The 25,869-nt window shown below is 42.4% G+C and overlaps 1 protein-coding gene and 1 pseudogene across 10 annotated transcripts in view; both read right to left on the bottom strand.

Moving 5' to 3' along the window:
* TMEM241 (transmembrane protein 241) overlaps window positions 1-25,869 on the bottom strand; it is a 199,768-nt gene that overhangs the window by 102,782 nt on the left and 71,117 nt on the right. For 8 of the 10 annotated variants that reach the window (XM_043539744.1, XM_043539750.1, XM_043539748.1 and 5 more), the window contains one exon: window positions 21,032-21,096. In XM_043539744.1, coding sequence (XP_043395679.1) covers window positions 21,032-21,096 — 65 coding nt within the window. Of the gene's footprint in view, window positions 1-2,556; window positions 2,615-14,995; window positions 15,740-21,031; window positions 21,097-25,869 lie in introns of those variants that run through there. The other 2 variants (XM_043539749.1, XM_007057007.4) reach the window with 2 other exon arrangements.
* Window positions 21,340-21,474, bottom strand: LOC114018814 (annotated as a pseudogene).

Raw genomic sequence — 25,869 nt, 5'->3', positions numbered from 1 at the left:
TGACCCAGAGACGCCACTTAGCTTGAAAAGTGATGGAGGGTGGGATACAGGTCTCTGAGCCCATGAAGGGAAGAGGCTGAATTATTCTTTTCCAACTGCATTAAGGATGTTGGAAAAGACAGGTTGGCTTTACCTCTACCAGGACAGCACATTATGCCCCTGGGTACCATAGGCCTCATGAATTCCCATCTTACAGTATTTTGTGGGCAAGTGGAATGTGCAGCCTTTGATGCGAGAGGAATACAATACCTAAACTGGCCTAAAACTCTCAGCCTGCTCTCCAAGGCTGAAGAGCATTCTGTTGGACTATGCTAGCTGACTCTTTACTCACTTCCACAGGAGCTTGTGAAAAACAGAACAGGAGCAACCTGGATTTCACAATGCATAGAACGTGGGTGTTTACTCTGGAGACCTTGGGACCAGACTCTGCCCCCTCCCCACCCCACTCCTGGGTAAGCACCCAAAAGCTAGCTTTACCAACTAACTGAACATTCCCTGTATAGGGGACTCTCCAGTGGCATAGGTCTAATGTAGTGACTACTATGTCCCCCCAGTCCCCACCCTCAGCATAGCTAGGGAAAAAGAGTTTTTAAAATAACCAGCTGCTGGCACAGTTCTTGTCCCCTTAGGGTCATGGGGAGTTATAGTGGTGTTCTACCCATGAACAGAAGAACAAGTGAGGATGCTCTTGCACCAGGGGCAAATCCACAACCACAGCCAGCTACAGGACTGGGAAGAAGTTAACCTGGCATGAGTTTCCTTGTCCCTTGCATCTGATTCTGTGCTGAGTACAGCTGGAATTGTCTCCAACAGACCTTTCAGAGTTGCTGTTTTATGGCGGATTTAGATGCCTTTGTCTACAGACCTTAAAATTATAGGCAAGTTTTCTTAACATTCTACTTCTAGAACTGCTGAAAAGACACGACTGTGTGTATTACTTTCACCTGCGACCCAGGATGCCTTTAGAAACAAGGAGCCCAGTTCTATTCTGATCTATGCTGATGTAAGTAAGAAGTAATCCCATCCAGGTCAATAGTATTCCACAGGTGTAAAAATCAGTGTCAGAGGGGAAGCATTCCCAAGATGTTACATCACAGCGCCTCCTCATTGCTTTAAGCAAAATGCATAAGCATGAAGTGTTTTGTTTTGGGATTTGTTCTATAGCTCTTTATAGATAATCTAATCTTTGATCAATGCTATGTTCTTATTGTTATCAGGACATCATATAATTCATGGAGGTTTAGAAAAGCAGGTGTTTTAATCTACCCACTCGTCAATAAGCACTAACACATAGATCAGTTGTACGTTTATGTGGAATGAAAGCTGATAAGAAGCATTTCAGAAAGATAGAGATGTGAGCCATTGCCTTTAGAATACGTTACACCGACATGCGATAGGGCAATAAGTGCCTTAGAAATGCCTTAGGCATTCTGAGGCTGATCTTAAGTAGGGAGAACAGTGATAGAAGGGGCTTGTGACCCCACCTGAATGACCCCATTCCCTCATCCTCTGGCCTTATCTAGGATAGGTTATGGTGGAAGCTGTTGGTGCCATCAGCAGTTATGCTGGCTAATTTCACCCTTTTTACTGTGAATTTCTCTGAGTTGCTTCTCCCCTTACAGAATGTAATTCATTGTGTCTGCCAGTACATATTTGCTTTAACAAGCATTCTCCTGAGATGTATAGACATTTCATCTCTTTTCCTTTGATTGCACTGACTGCAAGAAGTTCAACCACCACTTCTGCTTTTCATTCCATCGCTTGATATTCAGACACTTTGCAGAACTGATCTTTTGAAATAAGATAAAAATTCTTCTCTATTGTTTAACCATTAATTTTTTCTTACAATGGCTATCTGGGTTTATTCAAACTGTTTCTTAAAATAAGTTTCATGTCCAGCTTCACAACAAGATGTTAATGGTATTAATGGAGGTCTTAAACTGACCACTATGTAGCTGTCATGCCTCCTAAATCTGTAAATCTATTAGAGATCAGTAACATACTGTGAGTTTTGAAGCATGAATATGAATAGATCCCACCACAGGGATTAGACTCAGACTTTAAGGCCAGAAGGGACCATTATGATCACAGGCCACATAACCTAAACCACTCACTCCTGTAATCAACCCATAACATCTGCCTCCTGTCTTGTGGGGAGAAGGCCACAGGACTTGTCTACACTAGATTTTTTTTCTGAAAACTTTCCATCTTTAGTGTCATTGGTGTAGCACCATAGGTGGTATCAACAAGTGGAAGTCCTACTGTAGACATATCACTGGGGGCTGCCAGCATTTTAACCACAGTACGATGCAGACCTGCACTGATCCAGGTTTTAACAGAGCCAGTTGCTGACACCTTGTCTACACTAGAGCTTCAACCATTGCTATCAGCCATGGGGCAGCATGAATGTTAGCAATACTTATTAGAATATAAAGCTATTAAAGAAAAAAAATCTAGTGTAAACCCCATCAGAATTACTCTTGTGGAAGAGTCCTCTAGAATTTAGCAGGGGACAAAAACAACGTTGTTCTGTGGAAGTTTAGTACAGTTCACACAAATTGTTCTACCTACCTATAGAATTTGATAGGGAATGCTGAGGTTCCTCTCCTCCCCCCTTTAAAAAAAAAACATCCCATTAAGTTCTATAACAGGAGTAGAATTTTTCTATTGCATTCTGAGACGGTTAAAAAAACCAAACACTCTAGAAAAAAATTTACGTTTAAGTTCTATCAGGTTTTTCCCAGGAGATCAGGATAGCTTGAACTCCAATTCACCAAGGAATTTGTCATGAAGTTATTCCACCAAAGAAAGAAATCTTTGAAAGACAGGCTTTCACATCTATGGCTCTTTAGAAGAAAACTCCTCGCTCCCTTTTCTGTAGGCAGAGGTGCAAGTACTTCCAAAACTTTTCAAAGGCTTCATTCCCACACTCATGAAATTACTGTTCAGGGGGTGATATGGAGGCGCAACGCAGTTCCCTCTTTGATCAGCGTTCATTATTCTGCCCAGCCTAGCTGAAATGGTAGTGAAAGATGTTTGCATTTGTATGAACATCTCTTTAAGAGAGAAAGTTAATTGCTTTCAAAGCACTTTACAAAGGAGATAGCTGGGACAATAGAGTGGAGGGTATGCTTATAAAATTTGCAGATGACACCAAAGCTTGGGGGGGTTGCTAGCACTTTGGAGGACAGGATTGGAATTCAAAATGATCTTGATGAATTAGACAATTGGTCTGAAATCAGTAAGATGAAATTTAATGACGACAAGTGCAAAGTACTATGCTCAGGAAAGAAAAGTGAAATGCACAAACACAAAATGGGGAATAATTGGCACCGCAGAAAGGGATCTGAGGGTTATAGCGGGTCACAAATTGAATGAGTCAGCAGTGTAATGCTGTTGTGAAAAACAAACAAACATGCCAGGCTGTATTAACAGGAGCGTTGTACATAAGACATGGGAGTCAATTGTTCCACTCTACTTGGCACTAGTGAGGTCTTAGCTAGAGTACTTTTTTGGGCACCGCACTTTAAGAAAGATGTGAACAAACTAGAGAGAGTCCAGAAGAGAGCAAAAATTATAAGTATTTTGGACTGTGTTGGAATTGCAAGCTATCCCTTTAAGCTTGGGGGGGGGGGATTAAGGGGTCCAGTTCTGCTTGCGGGCTAGGGGGCTCTGCAGAAAAGCCTATCAGTCAGTCTGGAAAGAACCAGCATAGAACAAGGTGGGCTCAGTTGTGCCTCTCTGGGGGACTGGGGCATAGGTGGTTTGGCTTAGTGGTCACAGCTGGACTGGTGTCAGCAAGTCAAGGATGGTTGTGAGGCAGTAATCAGTGAGCAGGGATCAGGGTAATGGTGAGAGCCAGGATCAATATACAAGAGTCAGGACTGGAGTCAGCTGGTGTCAGAGAATGGAGATCAGAGGTAGTTACCAGGCTGGAATCAGGAGGCAAGATTCAGGCTCAGAATCAGGCTGGGGTCAAAGACTGGAAATCAGCAAGCAAGGTGAGGTGAGGAAATCACAGAAAGCCAGAAATCTGCATGGTTGCCCAGACAACTTCCTGGGGCACACTCCAGGGTTAAATAGTGAGCATGAGCCAATCAGAAGGCACAGGATGCTGTTACTCTGGTCCCTTTGGGCAGTACATCTCGATGTGCCTAATCTCCACAGTGCTCCTTGGATACATTTCTGCATGACCTGCCAGTGGTGATGTGGGAATGTCAGCTGCCCCAGGCTCCACAAACCTGAGTTCCAATCCCTCTGTTGTAGAATCCCCATCACTGGAGGTTTTTAAAGCACAAGTTGGACAAACTCCTGTCAGGGATAGTCTAGATGTACTTAATTCTTCCTCAACACACAGGGATGAATTACATGACCTCATGAGGTCTCTTCCAGCCCTACATTTCTATGATTCTATAAGTATCACCACTGCACAGATTACGCTCGTTTTATGAATTGGTAAATGGAGTCCCAGAGAGGTTAAGTGACTTGCACACAATCACCCAGCACATCAGTGCAATAGAAACAAGGTCTTCTCCAATTTTGCCCATTCTTGTGATTTTAGCATAAGGCTTGTGATATTTGATGTCACTTAAAGCCCAACCTTCTGCAGACAAGCTATTATGTGAGTGAATGGCAGTTTTTATTTTTTTTAAAACCTGGGGGTTAGCCCTGGTGGTTGTAGAGAAAAAGCCTGAGAGTGCAACCCAAGTGCACCCTAAAGGCACAGAAACCAGAAAGAAAAAAAAGTTTAGGATTCTTTTTATCTCCCGATTTTTTGGGGCATGACTCATGATTTTTGGAAGTTTGATGTTAGCAGTACTATGACTCCTGGTCCAGTGGCCTATCCACTGAACCACACAGCCTCCCTCCCAGGGACTGCTGGAGCTGGAAGGTTCTTTGTCAGAAAAGGGCCGGGGCGGGGACAGCAAATGGAGTTAGCCTGTGTTCAGCTGCAGCTGAGGCACCTTAAAATGCTGGTAGCTGTAAGCTAGCTATAAAACATGCCCTTTCAGAACACAACCCATTCAGCTCTCCCCTCCACAATTGTAACATTCCACTTTCACTGTAATTGAACTGTACAGAATCCTGTTGTATAAGGTTCCTTGCCCTCCCTTTGAAGATAGAGGATTTTCTCTTTTGGTTACAGCTTGTCAAGTCTTGAGGCTACAACCATCTGTGTTAATCTCTGAGCAGTCCATTCTTATTCATCATCAATAACACGTCCAAGGAGCAACCATGCCGAAGAAGCTCTGTACTGACAAGAAACAAAAACTGCCTGGCTGAGGTTTTTCACTTCCATGTCTCGCCTACATTCTAACTCTTCGGATACAACTAATCAGAGACTTTAAATGAAGAGGTCACAATAGGCTCAGCCCTGAATGATTTAAAAAAAAAAAAAAAAAAAAAAAAAAAAAAAAAAAGTTTAACTCCATTTTCAAATGGGTCTTTGTGGGAATGACTTGCAGCTTGGGCTGTCTGCCAGCCTGAAGAGAGATGGCAGAGAGAAGAATTTTGATGCTGGTTTTTCCATGCTTTAGTTTTTATTGTGACTCTCACATTTCCAGCCGTCCTTACATTTTCCTATTAATTGCTTTGGCTCATGCGTGTTCCTGTAAAGCTGCTACAGATCGAATTGATCAACAAGTGGCAAACAGGCCAAGGCAACACTTGCATAGTCAGATGTCGTTTTCCTTCCTTTGCCTGTGCTCTAGTGACAGTGAAATGAAGCTGGCACTTCCGGCATTAGATTCTACAACAGCAAGCAAGTAAAACATACACTGAGTTCCTTTAGTTGAGGTCTGATCACATGAAGTGCTGAATACCTCCTGCGAGTTGCTGAGAATCCTTAACAGCCACCGAAACCTCTTTGTAGGGTGGTATCCTTACTGAGAGGAGGGGTTAATTCTTTGGAAATATTGTCAGTTCTTCTATTAGTGCTCTGAGCTAAATTAATTTGATAAGTTCCTGTGGCTTTGGAGCAGCTGCATAGAGCATCCTACATTTAGGAGGCAAAGGCGTGCACTCGGGCCTGTACGGACTACTGGAACAAAGACAGGACTCCTTGTGAGAAATTCTCCATGGCTTGTTTGAACTTGAGTCCAAACTGACTGACCCACTGATAACAAGTAAACCACATGACAGAAAAGCAACAGAATTCCTGCAGGTTTTCACCAGCTCCAGAGCCCCTCTCTCCTTTAAAATGAGAACACAAGGAGCATGTGTGTTTCATGAGGTCCAGGACTCTTACCAACTGACATTCATAGCACAGCTTTTCCCTCCACAATGCAGTCACAGCTTAGAGCAAAAGATTATCCTCAAGCTTTAAAATGGGCATCTGTAAGCCATTAAGACATTCCAAATTAGCAGCTCTGTTCTGCTTCAACTACAATATTCTTCATAGAAAGCTTTAAGCCCATTGCTAATCTGCCTGGTATTAGTGATGTTAATTCCTTTTCCATCCATATATGATAGAAACTATAAAAACAGTACTCCTCTCTCTTTCCTTTTGAGTATGTTGTAACATTTAAATCGTCCCCCTTTCCTCTTATGCTGTAAATAGAGATGGCCTTGAACCCACCTCTCAAATCTGTAACATCCCCTTAACCAAGCAACTGGTATAACTAACCTCTATCGGTCTCCTAGGAGCTATATTAGGGCAGGTTTATTGGGTACAATCTTCTCCTTTTGCTGACTTGGGGTAAAGGTTACTAGATGCAATTCCAAACCACAAATACTAGTCAGCCCTTCTCTAAACAAACATTAAACAGCTAAACAGAGCTAAGAGCTACATTTAAATATACAGCTCTGACACGAAGCTTAACCTTTTATTAACACACCCATAGAATGGAAGTTTCTGTCTGTACAGCACCAAAAGAGCCCTTACTCCACCTCTGGAGTCATGAGCTGAAGCCAACTTAGAACGTGCAACAAACTATTCTTGCCTATGCAAGCTTTTGAAACTATTTGCATCCGCCACCCGAGGCCTAAGTTACCTCATCTGTATAATGGCAATAAGTTTGCTTCTTTCCTATGGGAGTAGTATGATGCTCCACTGAGTAAGAGTTATGAAGTATGTTGAATTATCAGAAGCAGTCAGTAGAAAGGTAGGAAGAGAACTCAGAACATTCTTGGCTCCCAGAGATGAGGTGTGTTGACAGAGAAGGTTGACACTCTTTTACCAAGCTTTGCATTTCCCTGAAGTGTTTGGAAAGAGGTCTAGGCCACTTTGGAGTAATTCAGGGGATGAAATAATTGTGTGCGTCTCCTCTCCCTGCGGTCTCAGGGACCCCGTTCACTAATTACATGTAAAGTGAGGTAAATACACATTTCTTTGTTCAGGATACTTCTGCCTGAACAGAGCTGCAGGATTTTGAACATGTGCTAAGAACATTGTACAGGGGGATTTCATAACTTTACATATAATGTTGCTACATACATTTCACCATGATATTACTGACCAGCAGTTATCAGTTTTCAAATGATACCTCAGAAGGCATATTTTGCTCAAAGATTATTACAGTAGTGTGTAGGGCAGTGTTGGGCAACCTGTGGCCCGCATGCAGCCCATCAGGGTAATCTGATTGCAGGCCACGAGACATTTTGCTGACATTGACAATCCGCAGGCACAGCCCCCTGCAGCTCCCAGTGGCTGCGGTTCGCCGTTCCCGGCCAATGGGAGCTGCGGGAAGTGGCAGCCACCACCTTCCGCAGCTCCAATTGGCCGGAAACAGTGAACTGCGGCTACCGGGGAGCTGCAGGGGGCCGTGCCTGCGGATAGTCAACATCAGCAAAATGTCTTGTGGCCTGCAATCAGATTACCCTGATGGGCCACATGCGGCCCACAGGCCGCAGGTTGCCCTCCATTGGTGTAGGGTGTGAATACAGGAGTGCTTTTGGTCACAGTGTGTTGCCATTTTAGCCATACATAACAGATATAACATGATCAAATTTAACTGCACTTTACATGAGTTTAGCAACAAAGCATGAGCAAAATATACTAAGCTTGCACAATTGATTTTCAAAAAGACTTACCAATCATAAAATTTCACCTTGCGGAAACCAAGCCTAGACAATTTCAGCCCCAGAAGTGAAGTTATACATTACTGAAGTCCAGGGGTTAGTACGGAAGCAGTTACACAACTTTCACCTTAGTGGACTATGACCAGTGCCTGGTATAATCCCATCTTGAAAGGGACTGAAAGAGTCATGTACCTATGGCACACTCTAATCAAACAGACTGTGATCATGCATCACAGTTTTAGAAGCAAAATAGCTTTCTATCTTGTGGTACAAAACCGTTCCAGTCTCAACTATTCTCTTCACCATCACCCCCTCGCCCCTTTCTAAACAAAATGAGCTTGCCCATGTGCTGATCGTCTGAAATGGGATTAACATTTCACACTGATCTGTTGCCTGGTTTACAGCAACAGATGATCTGCTTGAAAGCTGCTCATTCAGCTTCTGCCATGGGCTAACCATGATTTGCTATAACATTTTCTTCCACCTACCCCCTCCTTCGGTTTACAGACAAACCACAAAAACAAAGTAGAAAGGACTGTTCTTCCTATTAGTATTCAGCACAGCTCCGAGTCACTGATTGTTCTGCAATACCGCCAGCACCCCTTGTGATGCTTTGGGGTTTCACCCAGTCCAGCAAAGGGTTGGCTCACTGCTTGCCTTGTAACCCTGGGTGCTGTGCAGCTTTGGCTGAGCCCTGACACCAGCACCGTGCTCACAGCACAGTGGCCTCACCCTGGCTGCCACCAGCATGGTTACTCCTTACAGAGTGACACTAACAGCCCTTCCAGTCCCATGTCTCCCTTGCAGTGACCTCTCACTGATAAGTATGCTGCCTCCAGAGACAGCGCACACACCAGCCTGTTAGTCTAGCTGAGGATTCCACCCTTCACTTTAATACACAGCACTGAGATGGTTTTGGAACAAAACACGTTTGCTAACAAAGAACAGATATTTAAGTGATAATAAGCAAAAAGAGAAGAGACAGCTGTGGGTGCAAGTAAAACAAATCAGAACACGCTTTCTAGCGACTAAAACTTAGCTTCAGCATTACAATCTTCATTTAAGCAGGTTTATCACCTAGAGTCAGTTCCAGCTACTGAGTTTTCAGGCCAAGAGGGTCCACTTTTCATGAGCTCACAGGGCACTGCTCACTCTTTGTCCCCTAGGTGATGGATACTAAAATGGCTCTCTCTTTCTGCTTATATATCCCAAAGTCTATTGTCTTTGTTTCAAGAGCCAGGAAGGCTTTGGGGGGGGGGGGAGTGGGAGGGGGTTGCAGGCTCCATCCCCTTTCATGAGCATTAAGTGATCTAGCCCCCCCAGCCAGGCTCATTTAGCTTGATAGCTTTGTTTACCTCAGATGTAGATGTACAATTTCATTGTCCTCCAAGATATTACCTGGCTCAACTTACATTGGCGACACAGGAAAAACAGGAAAGACAACATTATTTTGTTTAACACAGGCTGATCTTATGCACTGCTTGCAAAACACCCTTTAAGAATATATTTCCAGCACACACTTATAATTCTTTATACTCCTCCCACCCATACATCACACAATAATATTAATGCTCAGCATGTTACCGGTTTGCATGTGATATCTTACTTGATCCCTTTTAGATACAGATGATGACAACAGTGTGTTGTTGCAATGAGTGCATCAGGCCTGATGTGAGTTATATGTTGTGCCCTATGCCAGTTGGCATTGAGGGACTCTCTGGTTCAGACCCTTTTAAATGCTTATTTCAAATGTATATTACACACTGACTTATTATCAAGGTCCCTTTTTATTTGTTTGGGGCAAGTGAAGGGGATTATTGATGTTTTGGGAGGAGAGGGGAAATAATTATATTCATGCATCATGTTGTGTCCTAGGTGAAATTCTATAATATGACTCTCTGCCTTTCAGTAAATATGTTAATAGGCTCCTTGCTTTTGCAAAATACTTGACCTGAACAAAAGTGGTGGTAATTTGCCATGCAGGAGGTTTCCAAGTCTGCTATAAACTCATGCTTGTGGAGACTAACACACCCTCACTTCTTTCCCATCACCGGTAACAAGGTGCAAAGATCACTGGGCCATAGGCAGCAATGACAGATTAAAAGAAAACAGAAGTGCTTCAACAGTAGAGGTTATATTAATTTAGCAAGCACATTAGAATCCATAAAGCCTCCTGCTACAAATTTTCATGATAACAAAAAATCAGGTACAGAAAATTGTTTACCAGGAGTGCCCTTGCTGGCTGTATCATAGTAATGTTGTTATAACGATCTTGCCCAACCTCACACAGAAAGTCAATAGCAGAGCAGGAAATTGAACCTGGATGTCCTGATCCCAGGCTAGCTCATCCTTTCTTTATGAAACCTGCAGCGCAAGGCAGAGGTGGCACCACAATTTGCCTTCCTGACGTGGTGATACCCTCCCCAGCACAGCTGCCCCCACTGGTGGAGAATAGAGAACAAATTGCACCACCGGCACTGCAGGAGTTAATCAAGCTCATCAGTTTTAAACCAGCCTTATTTTTTAAGCAATCGCCTTTGAAGTTCACCTGAGACATGAAATTTTGCAAGTTGCCTTGTGTAATGACAGTGTTCTGAAAAAGTTACTAATGATCCGCTCTCCCTTAAAGAGCCCTCTTGTACCCCCACATTCCCCCTGCAGCCCCATGTCCTTCCTTGCCAAGGACAAGACAGGATGCCCTATAGAGCCCAAGCACATTAACTAGCTGATTATGAGAAACCAGAGGTTCTCCCACAGACTTAATGACAAAGGCATCATGATACATTTGGACAAAGATCAATGCCACAGTGCTTTTACAGGGAGCAAGTGCCCCGTTACTCAGATTGGGGTGGTTATTGTATGATGTCACGACAGGGCAGAATTAGGGTTGTTTGGGTGCTTTAATTGTGCATTTCTTACCTTATCATGTTTGGATTTCTTTTAAGTGTAACTCTAACTCTGAATTTCCAGGGTTTAACAGGTTTTGTTGGGGGGGATAATTATAACATCCCTGTAGTGTTCTTTTATCCTTAAATTACTGATATGTACTCTGAAAATTTAAACTCCATCTTAACATAGCTTTTTGTCTGAAAATTTATATTAAAGAAATTAATTCCATGGGGTGGAAGAAATAAGGAAAGACTCGATATCAGTTCTAGGACTGCTGAGTGGGACAATCCCCCTCTAACCAGAGTAAAGGTTGTTGAAAAATGAGAACATTTTTTCATGGAAAAATTCACTCCCCTTCTCCTGCCCCAATCAAAGTTTAGGTGTCAAAATTCAGAAATTTCTACTAGTTCTAGAGCTGGCTGGAAACAAAATGAACTTTTTCTTCTTCTTCTTTTTTTTGGGGGGGGGCGGGAGGGAGAACTTGTTCAATTTCCCCCCATTGAAATTCCAAAATTTGGAAAGCTTCTACCAGCTCTGATCCCAATGCTTTCCCTGTGGATTCTAGTGATGCTCACCAAAGCTTGAGCTTATATTAGCAGCTGAAAGGAACATTGTCGCATGGTTTAGGCCTGAAATAATGAGGAGGGCCCCCTCTGGATGGAGTAATTTTTACTCAAAAGCTGGTTATGCAGAACAAGAAGCTGGCTACACAGATGAGCTCAGTTCTCCTCCTGAAAGCCCCCTGTAACACCACATCCCATACATACATTATAAGCATTTGCATGCATGCACGTACCAGAGAATGTGTATAACACTATGTCCCGTCCCACCCCACCCCACCCCACCAATGTGCTGCCCCTTCCCCATGCTCTTTGTTCCATATGACACTTAGGCCCAGACTCCCTGATTTTCCCTTCCCCAGCAATACTTACCCACTCCCATGGAAGGCAGCAGTGGGTATCCTTTCTATCTCCTCTCAGGGGAGGAAGATACTCTGCCTGTACATGTAAACAGCAGACAGGAAACTAGACTATTCCCTCTTGCTCCCTCCAGTGTGGTCTGCTTTTCAGCAGGTGCTCTGATTTTCCCTCATCTGCTGTTAGAAGTTCCCAGAAAAAGGAGGCAGGGACTATTGAAGCTGCTGCTATAGCTACAAACAGCTATGCTTTGGGGGCTAGAAACAGTTTCCATTTTGCTCTCTCTTTCACTGGCTGGAAGTGGGAAGGAAAACACACTGGTGTCCCTCCCATGCTGAAAGTCCGGCAGAGGGGATGTCCTGCTGCAGTTAGGCCTATTGTGGGTCTTCTTTGAAGTTTCCCTGTAAATGCTATACTAGGCTTTCATGTCTATTGACGCTAATTAATCCCAGATGGAATTTTACCACATTTAGGAAGTAAAAAGCAACTTGTTTTTACTGCACATTTAATGCTGGGGTGTCTCCTCTGCAGCAGTCTGGATAGTACAGGCCAAATTAGCTCATCGACAGTGACACCTGTGCAAAATTCTCTCCTCCCCCACCCACCCACCCACACCACAGCCAGCCAGTTGGCACAAGTGTACGTGATTGGAACTTAGCAAACAATTCTCTTGCTGCAGGAGAAGAGACTCAATCCAGCTCTCCCTCTTGACCCTGCAGAGCAATTTTAATTACTAAAGTGAGCCAATATGATTCTGAAGAAAAAGGTTGACATTCAGCCCCATGCAGCTCTGGAGTTCCACTTAAATCTATTTTGACTTAAGGACATATAAGGCCTTGTGCTGGCCTTCTGCACAGGGGCCAGTTTCACCCAAAGACAGCAGTTGAGTGCCTTTTTAAAGCTCCTTTACACAGCAGAGCTAAACATTAATATGAAGTACTGTTTTGTTTTTTTTAACTTGAAACTGAGGATTTTTTGGTTACCATTCCCATGTGATGTTGGAAATGCAAACACAAGAGCATGGCACCAGCACATGGAAATGAAAGGGATTAAACCAAAGTGAAAGTAACCAGCTTAGCTTGTTAAATACCAAAGAACAAAAATGGGTGAGTTTCACACTGATGAAGACTCCAGTTTAGCAACCCTAGAGGCTGAAGTCTGCCGGAGACCAGGTTGCACAGACAGTGATAAAGCAAGCTTCCCCTACGCTGCCCAGGTCATGGGCCTCCAAGACAACCTCCGGGACTAGGTCAGTCTGCAGGCTGACTCAGCACTTGGTGTCTCTACTGAGACAGCCAGCAAAGGTACAGTTATATTGGGTGTTTTTTGATGGACCCCTGTCAATGAAGCACTGGACTGAGATGAACAGCTCCTTTCAGACAGGGCACTATACATACATCCCTTTTTTATAGTTTGTAATAATCAGAGTTATTCGGGGTAAGCTCGAGATTGTGGCTGGCCCGTGAAAGTTGTATAAGAGGAGATGTGCATAAGGAGCTTTTACCCGTAGCACAGGATCCAGCCACAACTGCAACCCCTGTGCTCTCCTGTTATGCAGACAGCACTCCCTGCAAACCAGCTGCAGCCATTAGCCATTGCAAAAGGAGCAGGGAGGAGGCCTGGCACTAGCGCCATTGTCCCCTTTACACTGACCGGCAGAGCTGACCAGTCATGGAGTGGAGAACCGAAAAGATGGAGCCCAATCTGCATTCTGCAAGAGCACAATGCCTCTCGGAGCTGCTTCTGGGGCTGTGCAGTCTGCACTGCCTCTAGATCCATAGATTCCAAGGCCAGAAGGGACCAATGGGATCATCCAGTCAGACCTCCTGAAAAGCGCAGGCCAGTTTGTAATCCATTTCATGTTGATTTTGTATCATTCTAGTTGCTTAATCAAAATGTCATGCAGTAGCAAGTCAAGCGCCTTCTAGAAGTCTAAGTATATTAAAACAACACCTCTGCCTCTATCAGCCACACTTACAATTTCATCAAAAAAAGATATCGAGTTAGTTTGACAAGATTTATTTTCTGTAAACCCCTGTTGCATGGCATTATATTCTGCTCTTTTAATTCAAGTCCCATCTCAACCCCTCCATTATTTTGCCCGGGATCAATGTCAGTCAGGCTGAGAGGTCTATAATTCACCAGGTCAGCTTGGGGTGGGCCCCTCTCAGTTTCTTCTGTTGAAGTTGTTCCACTTTGTATAAGTAATTAAATAAGCAAACTTGGGTCTTCCACATCCCAGGAGAATATCCTAATTATCAGTCAATCTCTCTCTCTCTCTTTCTCCCTGTGGCCCCATGAATATTTATTTATTACAAAATGGAATAGCTTTGACAGGTGAGCACCCTTCCCCAGAATATCCAGTAGTCTGGTGGTTAGGGCACTCAGATGGGAAATCCAAGTTCAAGTCCCTGCTCCAAATCAGTCAGAACAAGGATTCAAAGGCAGGTGAGCAAGTGTCCTCATTGGGGGGGTATTTTGAGATGTACCTCCCAACCCCCCAGCTTGGAAGATTCCCAATCTGGTCACCCTTGGCTGCTTTTTGTGTGAGGCCCCATCCAGTAGGCATGCTCTGAACACTCCTACTAGATTGGGCCCTGCAGACAAGATAGGCAGAGGAATGCATAGTTTGAGAATCCTGCTGACACTTAGATGTGAGCTAGGGTGCGCTCTGCACTGTCATGACTTGGGCAGTTTTGTGCATGCCCTCCAGCAGAAATTTAAGCACCTAGGGGACTTTGGCAGCAGAAATGTAGGCACCTAGGGAATTTAGGTGGCAACTAAGCAAGGGTTTGGAGGATCACAGGTGTGCCTAAATATTGGACTTAAGGCACCGAAAGGCCACTTTAGGTGCCTACATCCCTTTGTGGATCTAGTCTGTAGAGACTCTTAAAAATCTCAGCCTACATTTGCAAACATGAAAATTTCAAGCAGACTTAAAGTGACTGGGGAATGGAATTATTTCAAGGCTTTTTGGAATTAATTTCTTTCAACTTCTCATGACATTGATTCAAGGTTTATAATCTCTGCTTCCTCTTAAGATATCTTAGAGACAACCCACAGCTAGCAAACAGTACCAAAACAAAGTCCTCCCTAAAAAAAAATGTACAATGGTCAAGAGAAACCTTGCATAAGGAGGAAAAAAATAATAATACACACACACAGACTGAGTCAGTACAATAGATAGTAAGATTTATTTGTTGATTTCCCATTCAGCTAAGATTTATCTGTCAATCTGCCACAATTCCGAAAAGGAATGATCTCCAGACGCCCCATGTTCTCACACACCGTGCCAATCCAGACAACGTGACTGGAGACCTGCATGTGGGAACTTGCCTTTTACAGGACAACTTAAAACAAAATCCATGCCCACTGCTATTTGATTCATGGCAGTGCCTGGATTTTCACATTGTTTGGTGTAACCTGCTCTCAGTCTCTAACAAAAGCTCTGGGGAATCCAGTGGAGAACACGACTTTTCCTGTTTCTGCAGACTAGCAGGGGGAGTTCAGTTCCTTGCGTGAGAAGGTGCTGCTGAAAAAGGTTCTCACACTGAGCTGTCTAGAGACACAATACGGTTTTTCCTTTGCAGCGTCAATCAGAAATAGCTCTCATCCTATACTTTGAGGCAAACACTGGTAATCATCAGACCAACTATGCTTCTCCTTCACCAGTGCTATTAATAGCATGTTGTTCCTTCTGAAGAAAGACAAAAGAAGAATGAAGGGACCTGGTGTCTGATCACATTTTTTCTTTCTGCTGCTGCTGCTTTATTTTTTTTCATTCTGAATTTTCTGAGCTACAGCTGTTTTTTTCCAGTTGGGGGTGAAGGCGTGGAATCCTCATTGTTTTCAGTTATGTGCCCATCCTTTCTGTGTAAACAAGCAGGGCTTCTCCAAGTGCACCAAGCAGAAGACTGTAAACAAAGCAAGGTGTAACTTCAATACTGATCTAGTACACACACTTGATAGAAGGGCAAACGGCAGAGCATCAAAGGAAAGGAGGAAGTCTGTTCGCCTACATGCATGCGCTTCATCAGGGTGACATTACAGAACCCCAGCATTTTTCATGATGATACATTTTTTCACTCAGAGTGCTAAGAAACGGCTGGAACCAGAAATGGCTTGTTTCTTCAGATCTCATTGAGATACTTCCCCTCCAACACTTTAGAGATGGGTGCATATATGTAAATATATAGACACAAATAGCTGCTTTATTTATCAATGTTAAAATAATTGCACAGGCATATATACACTGAAGGGAGGGAGGGAGGAGGAAGGCTTTGAACCTCATCTGCTTATTGATATAAGTGCTGACTTCCCCTTAGCAATTTCTGTTTGTCTTCTAACTTGAAAATGGAGTTACTGCTTGACAAAAATGGAAAGGGAGATAAACTCCCATGCTTTTGGGAAATGAAACAACATCTAACTGAGGAGGTTGTGAAGAGAATTCCACTCTGCGCAGGTTATGCTGGACTAGCTGACCAACAGAAATGCCTGCATACTTCTGTCCACTTACAGAAGACCTGGCACACTGAACTGTTCTAACTGGAGCAGTGTGTGTACCAAGGCATATCCCTCTCTCCTGCCACAATGACGGCTCTGTTGTTCCCTCTCTCACCCTTGTCTTGGGAGCAGCTAGCGTTGGAAGCAAGGTTCCAAAGCTATCAGAGTTCAATGGAATTGTCTTTGTTTATATAAATGTCAGTCATCAGCCCGTCCATCTTGTGCAATAGTCAGTAATCCCCAAATCTCCTCTGAAATCACATCCAAGAGGAATATGGTAGATTGCTGGCTCGTCTCCACACTATTACAACAGTGAAAAGCTAAATGTAACAACTTTGCATTTTAGCCTCATGGCTTAGTTAGCTTATGAAACAGCAAAGCTCCTTATTAAACTTTATAAATAAAACAAGCTTCTCTACAGGTTACTGGTAAGAGGGCACTTATTTATGTTATTCAAAAAGTATGTATAGCTGACAAGGTTGTCCGGACATTAATAGTATTATAATGACTTAAATATTAGTGTCAGTGAATTGTTTATAAACACCATCATTCCCATTGTTCCCGAAAGATGCAAACTTTATATAACAATTGTACAGTATACTATTAGTACAATGATACTATTGTGCAGTATAAAGCCCTGGAAGGGTAGCTGCTAAGGAGATGACAACTTTCACATTCAGAGACAGTCCACTTTTGGCTATGGAACCATCATTAAGAAGCAATGAACTGTTAGAGGTGCAGGCTTTCCGAAGAGATTTAAAACCAAGAGCCTGGTCACTTATAATCATTATAAATTCATGGCACTTTTCTCAGGAAACCATTAGCCTACATTTCCCGCCTACATTTCAGCTCCAGTTATTAACATCTATCTGCATTAATTCCTTCTGAAATTACAATTGGATAATATGTTCTTCTTCTTTATCCCTATAGGAAAGTCCTATAGAGTTCAATAGGGATTAAACCAACAGGGTCCCATAGAAATCACACTGAGAGAGAAAGAGTACTTTCTACTTTGTATAGCGTTTTTAATAGACAGTTTAATAGAGAATCAGATCTCTTCTATAGAATTCTATAGATTGGCTTAAAAATTCGATAGAGAAGATATCAAACTCTATTAAGCACTTTTCCACAAGGGCACTTCCTGGCTAGCCTACTGTGTTAACTGCTGTCTGTTCTATTTCAGAGGTGGCTGCACTTCAGCGATCAGTAAAAAAATGTGTATACCAGGAGAGCTACCATATCTGTAGCATCAGTACATAGTAAAGTGATTGTGGGTGGTTTGGAATGAAAGGCATAAATGTGTGGTTTCTATTATGATTTCTCTTTGTGTATTTATGTATTATCACTTATCAGTCTTTATCCTCAGCCGTATAACATGATCTCAGATACACCTCACTAAGCTTTAAAAATATAGATACTGTTCCCTGCATGGGAATATAGTAGCTCACTCTGTGTGCTGCCCTTTACCAATCTGGCCATCAACCAAGAGAAGAGGATGAATGTCCTTGCATTCAGCCTCTTCCAACCTTGGACAGCGGTTGCCAAATACCCTAGTTTTGCAGTGGCAGCACGGGATACCAAAACATCCACCACAACACTTTCTAACACTGCCATTAGTTCACCTGTTGTTCACGCCAGGCACTAACTTCCTTGTGCATGTAAAAAAGACTGGTGAGGGCCATAAAAGCAGGAGGAGTCCAACACTGTCTCTAGAGAGACAGAGTCAGGGTTAGATTACCACGAGACCCTTAACTTTCAAATTTTTCTGATTCTTGGAATGTTCAAAACTTTTTCTTCAAAACTATTATTCTTCAGGCTCTAAATCCTGTATCTACACCCATTATCCACAGATCCTTCTGAATGCTGGATTTTATCCATATTTCCCCTTCTTGTCTCCTACTTCATCATAATCCTCTGGCTGAGGTTAAACAAAATTTTCTCTCTAATTGTTACCAACACACTGCTTTGTGGATTATTCACAAGAGTATAGTAGTAAAAACAGGTTATATCTGAAATCTGCTCCTTTGCTTAAGTGTACCAGTGTAATGTATAACCACCAGACTACTGAGCTAGCAGAAGCCTTCATTTTAACTGCAAAACGGAGTACTGTCAAGTAATGTACCCTCAACCCTGGATTTACCTTAAATTTAAAATATGGTGAACCCTTTGGATTCTATTAATTATGGCATGAGAGTTAAAAGCACCACACTGTCACTGAGAAACTAACACACAAAATGATAGCCACTGTTAATGTTGGACCTACACCAAAAACCCCTGTGGTTTGTGATCTTATGCTTGCTTTGCAGCTGCCGTAATCTAACAAACCTTATTCCAAAAACTCTGCTGAAATCCCTGATGCTGCTGGTGCACATGCCGTAATGGAAGACAAAAAATAATTTAAAAAAAAATCAGCTTTTTGAGTTCTCAGCAATCTAAACGTAACTCTGGGCTAAGGTCCCAAACACAGTTTCTTTTAAAATATGAATTTGTTACTTGTGTATGGTAAACACATAAACTTACACACACATATTGCATACATATAAATGTATATAGGGTGTATCGTGTGCATATTGTGTATGCAATTATGCATGCATTTATACTGTATCTGTATGTACACACAAATACATATACACTGTATGCATGTGTATTATATATGTCAGTGTATGCCTGTATATATATCATAAATATGCAATACACACACACACACACACACATATATATATATATATATATGCATGCTTGCGAATGTCCTGGGCTGGGTGTGCTGCTGTTTTCTGCCTTTGGCAACACTTCAGCAGGATGTACTGAGTTACATACATATGGCACAGAAGTGACCTCCTGCAATTGCAGAAAAATACAAAAGATTTATTTTGGCATTTCTTTAAAAAAAAAAAAAAAAAACAGCCCAATTTGAATTTAAAGTCTGCTTTCTGCAACTTGTTTTAACCTATGAGCTGTAGCCGAGAAAAAAGCAACATGAGAAATTGTTTGGGGAAAGAGGGTAGAATATGAAATGTCAGCTTTGTGTAAATGTATTTTATATACATTTCACTATAGTTTTTCAAGGTCTGTTAGTGAAAAGCTTCATGTACAGAAAGCTTTAGAAGCAATGGATGCATGTTGGGGGAGGAAGTATTTTAATACTTTGACTGTCCATTGAAGAGGTCACATTTCACAATGATTCTCTGCCTTGGTGTAATCAAAGGCATTAATATATAAAGATAACTAAGAAAGAACCAAATACAGGAAGGAAATGAGTGGTTCGTTGACTTGGAAATTCTTTAAAACAATGAAGGAAAGTCAAGCACAAGGAAAACTGGATCGTTTGTGGAAGCAGGATTATTTTTCAGTTACAATGGACACACAATCGCAGTTGTATGGTACAGACAAAGAGCTTAGTCCTTCATTCACTGAAGCCAATCAGAATTTCTCTGCGGACTTCAGTGAGAGTTAGATCAGATCTCCAAAAATTTCAAGGTAAGATGAGAATGAATATCTACATAATACAGACTGGAATTAATTTTCTAAAGTAGTATCTAAGAGACTAGTCCTGTTTGTGTTACTCACATTGGGTGAAATCTATCCCTTTATGGACAGTCAGCACAAAGTCCATGCACCTCAAGTCCCCAAAATTTGCACGCCCATGTTTTGCATGGCTTAAAAATTCAAATCAGTGTAGTTGTATGCACAGTAGCTTGATTGGCTGCATTCAGGTGGTTAACAAATGCAAATCTGAGATTTTAAGTGTACAAAATACTTAGTCCCACAATTTTGGGCCTAACATCATCACCACTGATATCAAATCTTGAAAACAGAATACGGTAATTTAATTCACTGCAAAGCAGATTCTCTGTGGCACCAACCATACTATGAGGAAAACAAGAAGAGCCCCGTCTAAAGGTCTGTAAAAGTGAGAGGCTTTGGACTTTCAACGGTATCTCCATTTCTTGAGATACACTTAGACTCCCTTGTTTATTAATTAATAATAATAATATTTCTATTGCAGTAGTGCCAAAGTTATGGAACAGGACCCTATTGTGCTAGGCACTGTACAAACACAGAACCAAAAGATAGACTGTAAGTATTGGGGCAGGGACTAAGCATTGATACCGTTCAATAAGAATTTTGATTTGGGAGATTCTAAGTTTGTTAAGCAAACTCTTTATTACCAAATCCCATGTACTGCTTTGGACGGAGGTATGTATTATTTATTGTTATTTCATTTTATTCTTTGTATTCGCAGTCCATGCTATGTTAGGCACTGTCCATGGACACCCACAGGAATAATACAATATTGGTCAGAATGTCAGAGTTCCTGAAAATCAGGACTTCTCTGTTCTATTCCCAGCTCTGTCACTAACTCACTATGTGACACTGGATGAGTCATTTAACTGCCCTTTGCCTCACTTTATCTAGATTGTAAAATGTGTGTAGTCAACAATATCTCACAGAGGTGTCATGAGGTGTAACATCTGTAAAGAGTTTTGAGATTCCCCCGAAGAAATTCTGTTCTTTTCAGATAGATTATTATACTGTGCCCATCACCATGGTGTCTGAACACCTGGCTCTCCCTCTGTACAAAATATTTTTGCTACTTGTCAGACTAGCCTTTTAAAAAGCATTTCTAGGTAAAATAATGAGTCTTGTGAAGAAATTCAATAGAAACTTCAAAATAACCACACAAATTTCAGGAAATTACTTACCAACAAACTGTTCGTACATTAACAGTCATGCCAAAGATGAATGGTGATAAACCAGCTGTGGTAACCTGTAAAATCAACAAGAAGAGAGGATTTGCCTGATCTCATCATTGAAAGTTGCAACATCTTTGTTGAGATTAACTTTGTACAGGTGCACTCACACTAAATATTTGTTTACCCCCAGGTCAGTAACCCAGCCATAACACAGATGTTCGGTGGGAAGGAGAAACCCATTGGGATGAAGAATCTGCTCATCAGGAAGCTACCACTTCCATCAAACACCTCCTTACTGATTTATGACCCTCCGGGGAGCACACAAATTATGCAGTCGAGTTTCCCGCATTTGGGGAAATCGCAGGGGTCAGCGCACCCACAGTGCAATGGATGAGCCTCACCCTGGGAAAACCACCTTTGTGATCATGGTATCTCCCCTGCCAGGTAAGTATATGCAGGCACATCTCCTTGCCCTGGCCAGTAGAAGGAAGGGGCAAAAACTATTAAAAGAACCTTATCCTGGAAGTGACCTAGCACTTAGGGAAGCAGGATCCACATGGCAAGCCAGGAGCAGCAAGGACACTGAATAAAGCAGAGACCACCGGGGACCTTGTGTGCAGAGCAGGCTGCAGCAGCAGCCAGGGAATCACATCTGGAACAGGATGTGACTGCAGGACATTGCAGCTGGGTTCAGGTCTGCGGAGAACTTGTGGTGAAGCAACAGAGACTGGGCAAGGAGCCACTGCCGAGGGGCCCCAAAGAGCGATATCACTAACTAATCCTGGCCAGGAAATCTGTATTCTCCTATTTGTCTCTAGCAGAGACTGAACTGGAGAGACATGCCAGGCATTGGGCCTGAGGAGCCCTAACCTTCTAGCAGACTGCCACTGTTTAAGCCACAGTACTTAGGGTATTGCAACCTTCCCCTTCCTGCCAGCCCTAGTAAAATACCCCTTCATTTAGCCACATGTCCGAATCATTATTGGGACCTAGCAAGGGCCTATAGGATGTAGCATCTGAAGGGCCTTCAACTCTTGCCTCTGAGCAGGGGTACACCCAGCACATCCCTAGAACCATCAAGGTTTAGTGTGCCAGAGCACTAGCAGCTGTAACAATTACATCAGGATGGAGTAAAGGTGAACAAGACTTGAGGATGATAGGAGATAGTGCAATGTAAATTCACGTCTAGTGCACTATTGTGGGGGGAAAGGCCAGTGCACTTTTGATCAGCAAACACAGGAGCATCAGGCTAGGTCTTCCACAGTAACCAAGCTGCACTCAGGGTAGTCTAGGAGGATGGGGCAAAGGTGATTTTATGCCACCTTTGCAGTGGTCTGATCTCAGGGATAGCTGGAAACTAGGCCAGATCCAATGTATGAGTGAGCAGTCTCCAGGCTTATCCCTGTCCCCCCAGGGCCCCAAAGAGCTGTTCTGACAGCCAGGGATGTAATGATATCCATATATAATCAATGGCTCTTTGGCCATGCTCTCTTTTCCCCAAACACTCCGCCGACAAATGGGTCAGGTGTCAAAGCTGCTATGCCAGCCCTCTGCCATGTGAGGACTCCCCATACTGAGAAAAAAGAAAAGGAGTACTTGTGGCACCTTAGAGACTAACCAATTTATTTGAGCATAAGCTTTCATGAGCTACAGCTCACTTCATCGGATGCATACTGTGGAAAGTGTAGAAGATCTTTTTATATACACACAAAGCATGAAAAAATACCTCCTCCCACCCCACTCTCCTGCTGGTAATAGCTTATCTAAAGTGATCACTCTCCTTACAATATGTATGATAATCAAGTTGGGCCATTTTCAGCACAAATCCAGGTTTTCTCACACTGGAAATGGCCCAACTTGATTATGATACATATTGTAAGGAGAGTGATCACTTTAGATAAGCTATTACCAGCAGGAGAGTGGGGTGGGAGGAGGTATTTTTTCATGCTTTGTGTGTATATAAAAAGATCTTCTACACTTTCCACAGTATGCATCCGATGAAGTGAGCTGTAGCTCACGAAAGCTTATGCTCAAATAAATTGGTTAGTCTCTAAGGTGCCACAAGTACTCCTTTTCTTTTTGCGAATACAGACTAACACGGCTGTTACTCTGAAACCTGTCATACTAAGAAAGAATCCATCCCCACACACAGAGGCAAGAATCCTCAGGCAGCCAGTTAAGCTGGTTTTAAAGTTGCTTTGTGTCACTGGTAGAACAAAGCAGGAGAACAGGCCCCAGATCTTGCCCACCATATTATGGAGCAGGATAGTATCTATCCCTGACTCTACAGCCCCGCTGCTACCACAGCTGCAGTGCTGCATTAAGTCCTGGGCACCTCATTGCCAGACCAATAACACAAAATGGAAGGTTTCAGAGTAGCAGCCGCGTTAGTCTGTATCCGCAAAAAGAACAGGAGTACTTGTGGCACCTTAGAGACTAAAAAATTTATTTGAGCATAAGCTTTCGTGCATCCAATGAAGTGAGCTGTAGCTCACGAAAACTTATGCTCAAGTAAATTTGTTAGTCTCTAAGGTGCCACAAGTCCTCCTTTTCTTTTTACAAAATGGAAGGAGTTCTGAGAACAGTGACAGAAGTGATTAGGGAGAAGAAATTGATTTTCAATGAAACATTAGGATAAATAATGTCAATAGAAAAGAATGGCAAGGTGACAGTCCACAAATGCAAACATTGAAGGGTGAAAGGGATTATTTAGGGTAGTACAGCAGGGTATAACTAAGAGTAACAGGATGAAGCAAAATATTTAGACGGTTATCAGGAAAGACTTCCTGACAGTAAGATTTATTAGCTTGTCTAATTGTCTCTCAAGGGAGTACTGGAAACCCCAGCCTTAGGCTCATTTAAAACTTGACAAAACACTAGCATAAGTGCAACGAGGAGCATGAAGCCATTTCAGAGCAGATTCTGCTTCACAGTAACTCTGAGTTACATTATTAGCCCATATCGGTTACATTTATGTTATCATTGCCCTTTAAAAAACAGGCTCAGACCCCTAAGTCTGTCTGAGCTGTGCTCAGCACAAGACCAGCACCAAAAGGAAAGGTGGCTCTGGGCCATCTCTCCACTCCCTGTCCTGAGGCCAACTGGGGACTGAACCAAGTAATCCAAATTATGTCAGCTAGAACAGTTTCATGGGAACCGCGATGCTGGTTGGGAACTATCCGAGCACAGTGCACCCCAGCCAGGTCCTCTTCCGCCCCCTGCCCCTGCGAGATGGAGGGAAGGAGAAGAGATAGCTATTCTGGCTTTATGCCACCCAAGAATTGCTGTAAATTAGGAAAAACTCCAGAAATTTCCGTTTGTATCGCTGGAGCAGTGCAAAGAGGACAAAGCCAGGGGCGAGCATTTGACCCAGCATGTATAGCATTGGGACTTCAGGTTTTCTGCATGGAATTATTGTAATTAATATGGCCATATGTATCTCTAACTGACATAATCTACCTGGCCATCTGTCTTAGGTGTTTCTAAAGAGCCTACACCTTAACATGGGCAAAGCTGTAAAGCATGAAATTAAGAGAATAATTAAGCCGCCTCTCCATGAGAACATTTCACTACAAAACACCGATATAAGGTCAAAACTCACTAGTTATCTGCGTTTTTCTCTCCTTTATAGCCATATGCCAACGAAAATGCAAATAAAGCCCCCCACCAAAAACAAACAAAATCAGAAAAGGTCCTAACTATAGCTACACTGCAGGCTCCAAAATGCTGCGTTGTTAGCACGCAAATGAGATTAGTGGAGGGTGGGACAGTTCACCGTTCTCAGAATCACTGCTTGAGGCTATCTGCAGACTCAGGAAGACAGAATGCAATAGTTTGCGTGCCATTCACATTTGGAAGGTTATCTTTGCAACCAGTAGGGCTAGAAACTTACCGAAAAAAGAATTAATGCCCAGATGTTAGAGAATCTGAGTATGTTATGCAGGTCACATAAATACAGCAACCAGGCTGGATATATTTGGATCCTGCAAAATCTAAGAACCTGCACATTACTGTAATGGGTTTGATTTTGATCTTACATACGTTGGTGTAGCTTTATTAATTTTAGTGGAATTACCCCTCATTACTTAAGTGTGAGTGAGAGTAGAGTCAAGTGTACCGAGCTTGCATTACACTAATGCTGGGGTAGTAGACTGAAAAGTATAATGCTCATTCCCAAGCATGTACATAGAAATCAGTATAGGATGGATGCTGTGATAGTTACAGAACTACTTTTCTCTTAAAACTGTTTGCTATTCTTTCACTATCAGGAACTAAAGTGTCATTTTTTAAAGTGACCCAAGGTACGGTTATGTCACATTTGAGTTGTGTTTACAGGTAACTTGACAGGAGGCCAAAAAAGGGAAACAGATAAATGACAAACTCGTTGAGAACTGTCCTTATTAAAAATATTACACTATTCTACAGTAATCACCCCAAACCTCTGCACAAACACTACTGTAAGCTGTAGCCTTTTGGACAATTACTGTAGAACGCTTGTATTTTTTTAATTATATAAGAATATCTTGATGCATAACAGAATCAAAATGTCTCTGAGAGCAGAAGTACTAAGTGTATGCAAGAAAAAAACCAAAGAAAAAAACATTCTGCACAAAAATTTCCAACTTATCTTTTTCATTTTAAAAAAAGGAAACGTTTGAAAATGAAAAACAATTTTTCAGGGAAGTAAAGCACGTAACTTGCTCTATGGTAAAATTGGGAACACATGGCTCCAATCCAGAAGCTAATTTTTCTTTTACTAAACTTAAACGAAATGTGTTGAGCTGTTTTTAATTTACATGTACATTTATTTATACTTATGAAAAATGCCAGAAAAAGGCACCTTTATC

Source organism: Chelonia mydas, chromosome 2 (assembly GCF_015237465.2).
Source record: "Chelonia mydas isolate rCheMyd1 chromosome 2, rCheMyd1.pri.v2, whole genome shotgun sequence".
In the NCBI taxonomy this organism is placed as follows: domain Eukaryota; kingdom Metazoa; phylum Chordata; order Testudines; family Cheloniidae; genus Chelonia; species Chelonia mydas.
Note: the sequence above shows the minus strand (reverse complement) of the source record. Positions and strands in the feature narration are given on the sequence as shown.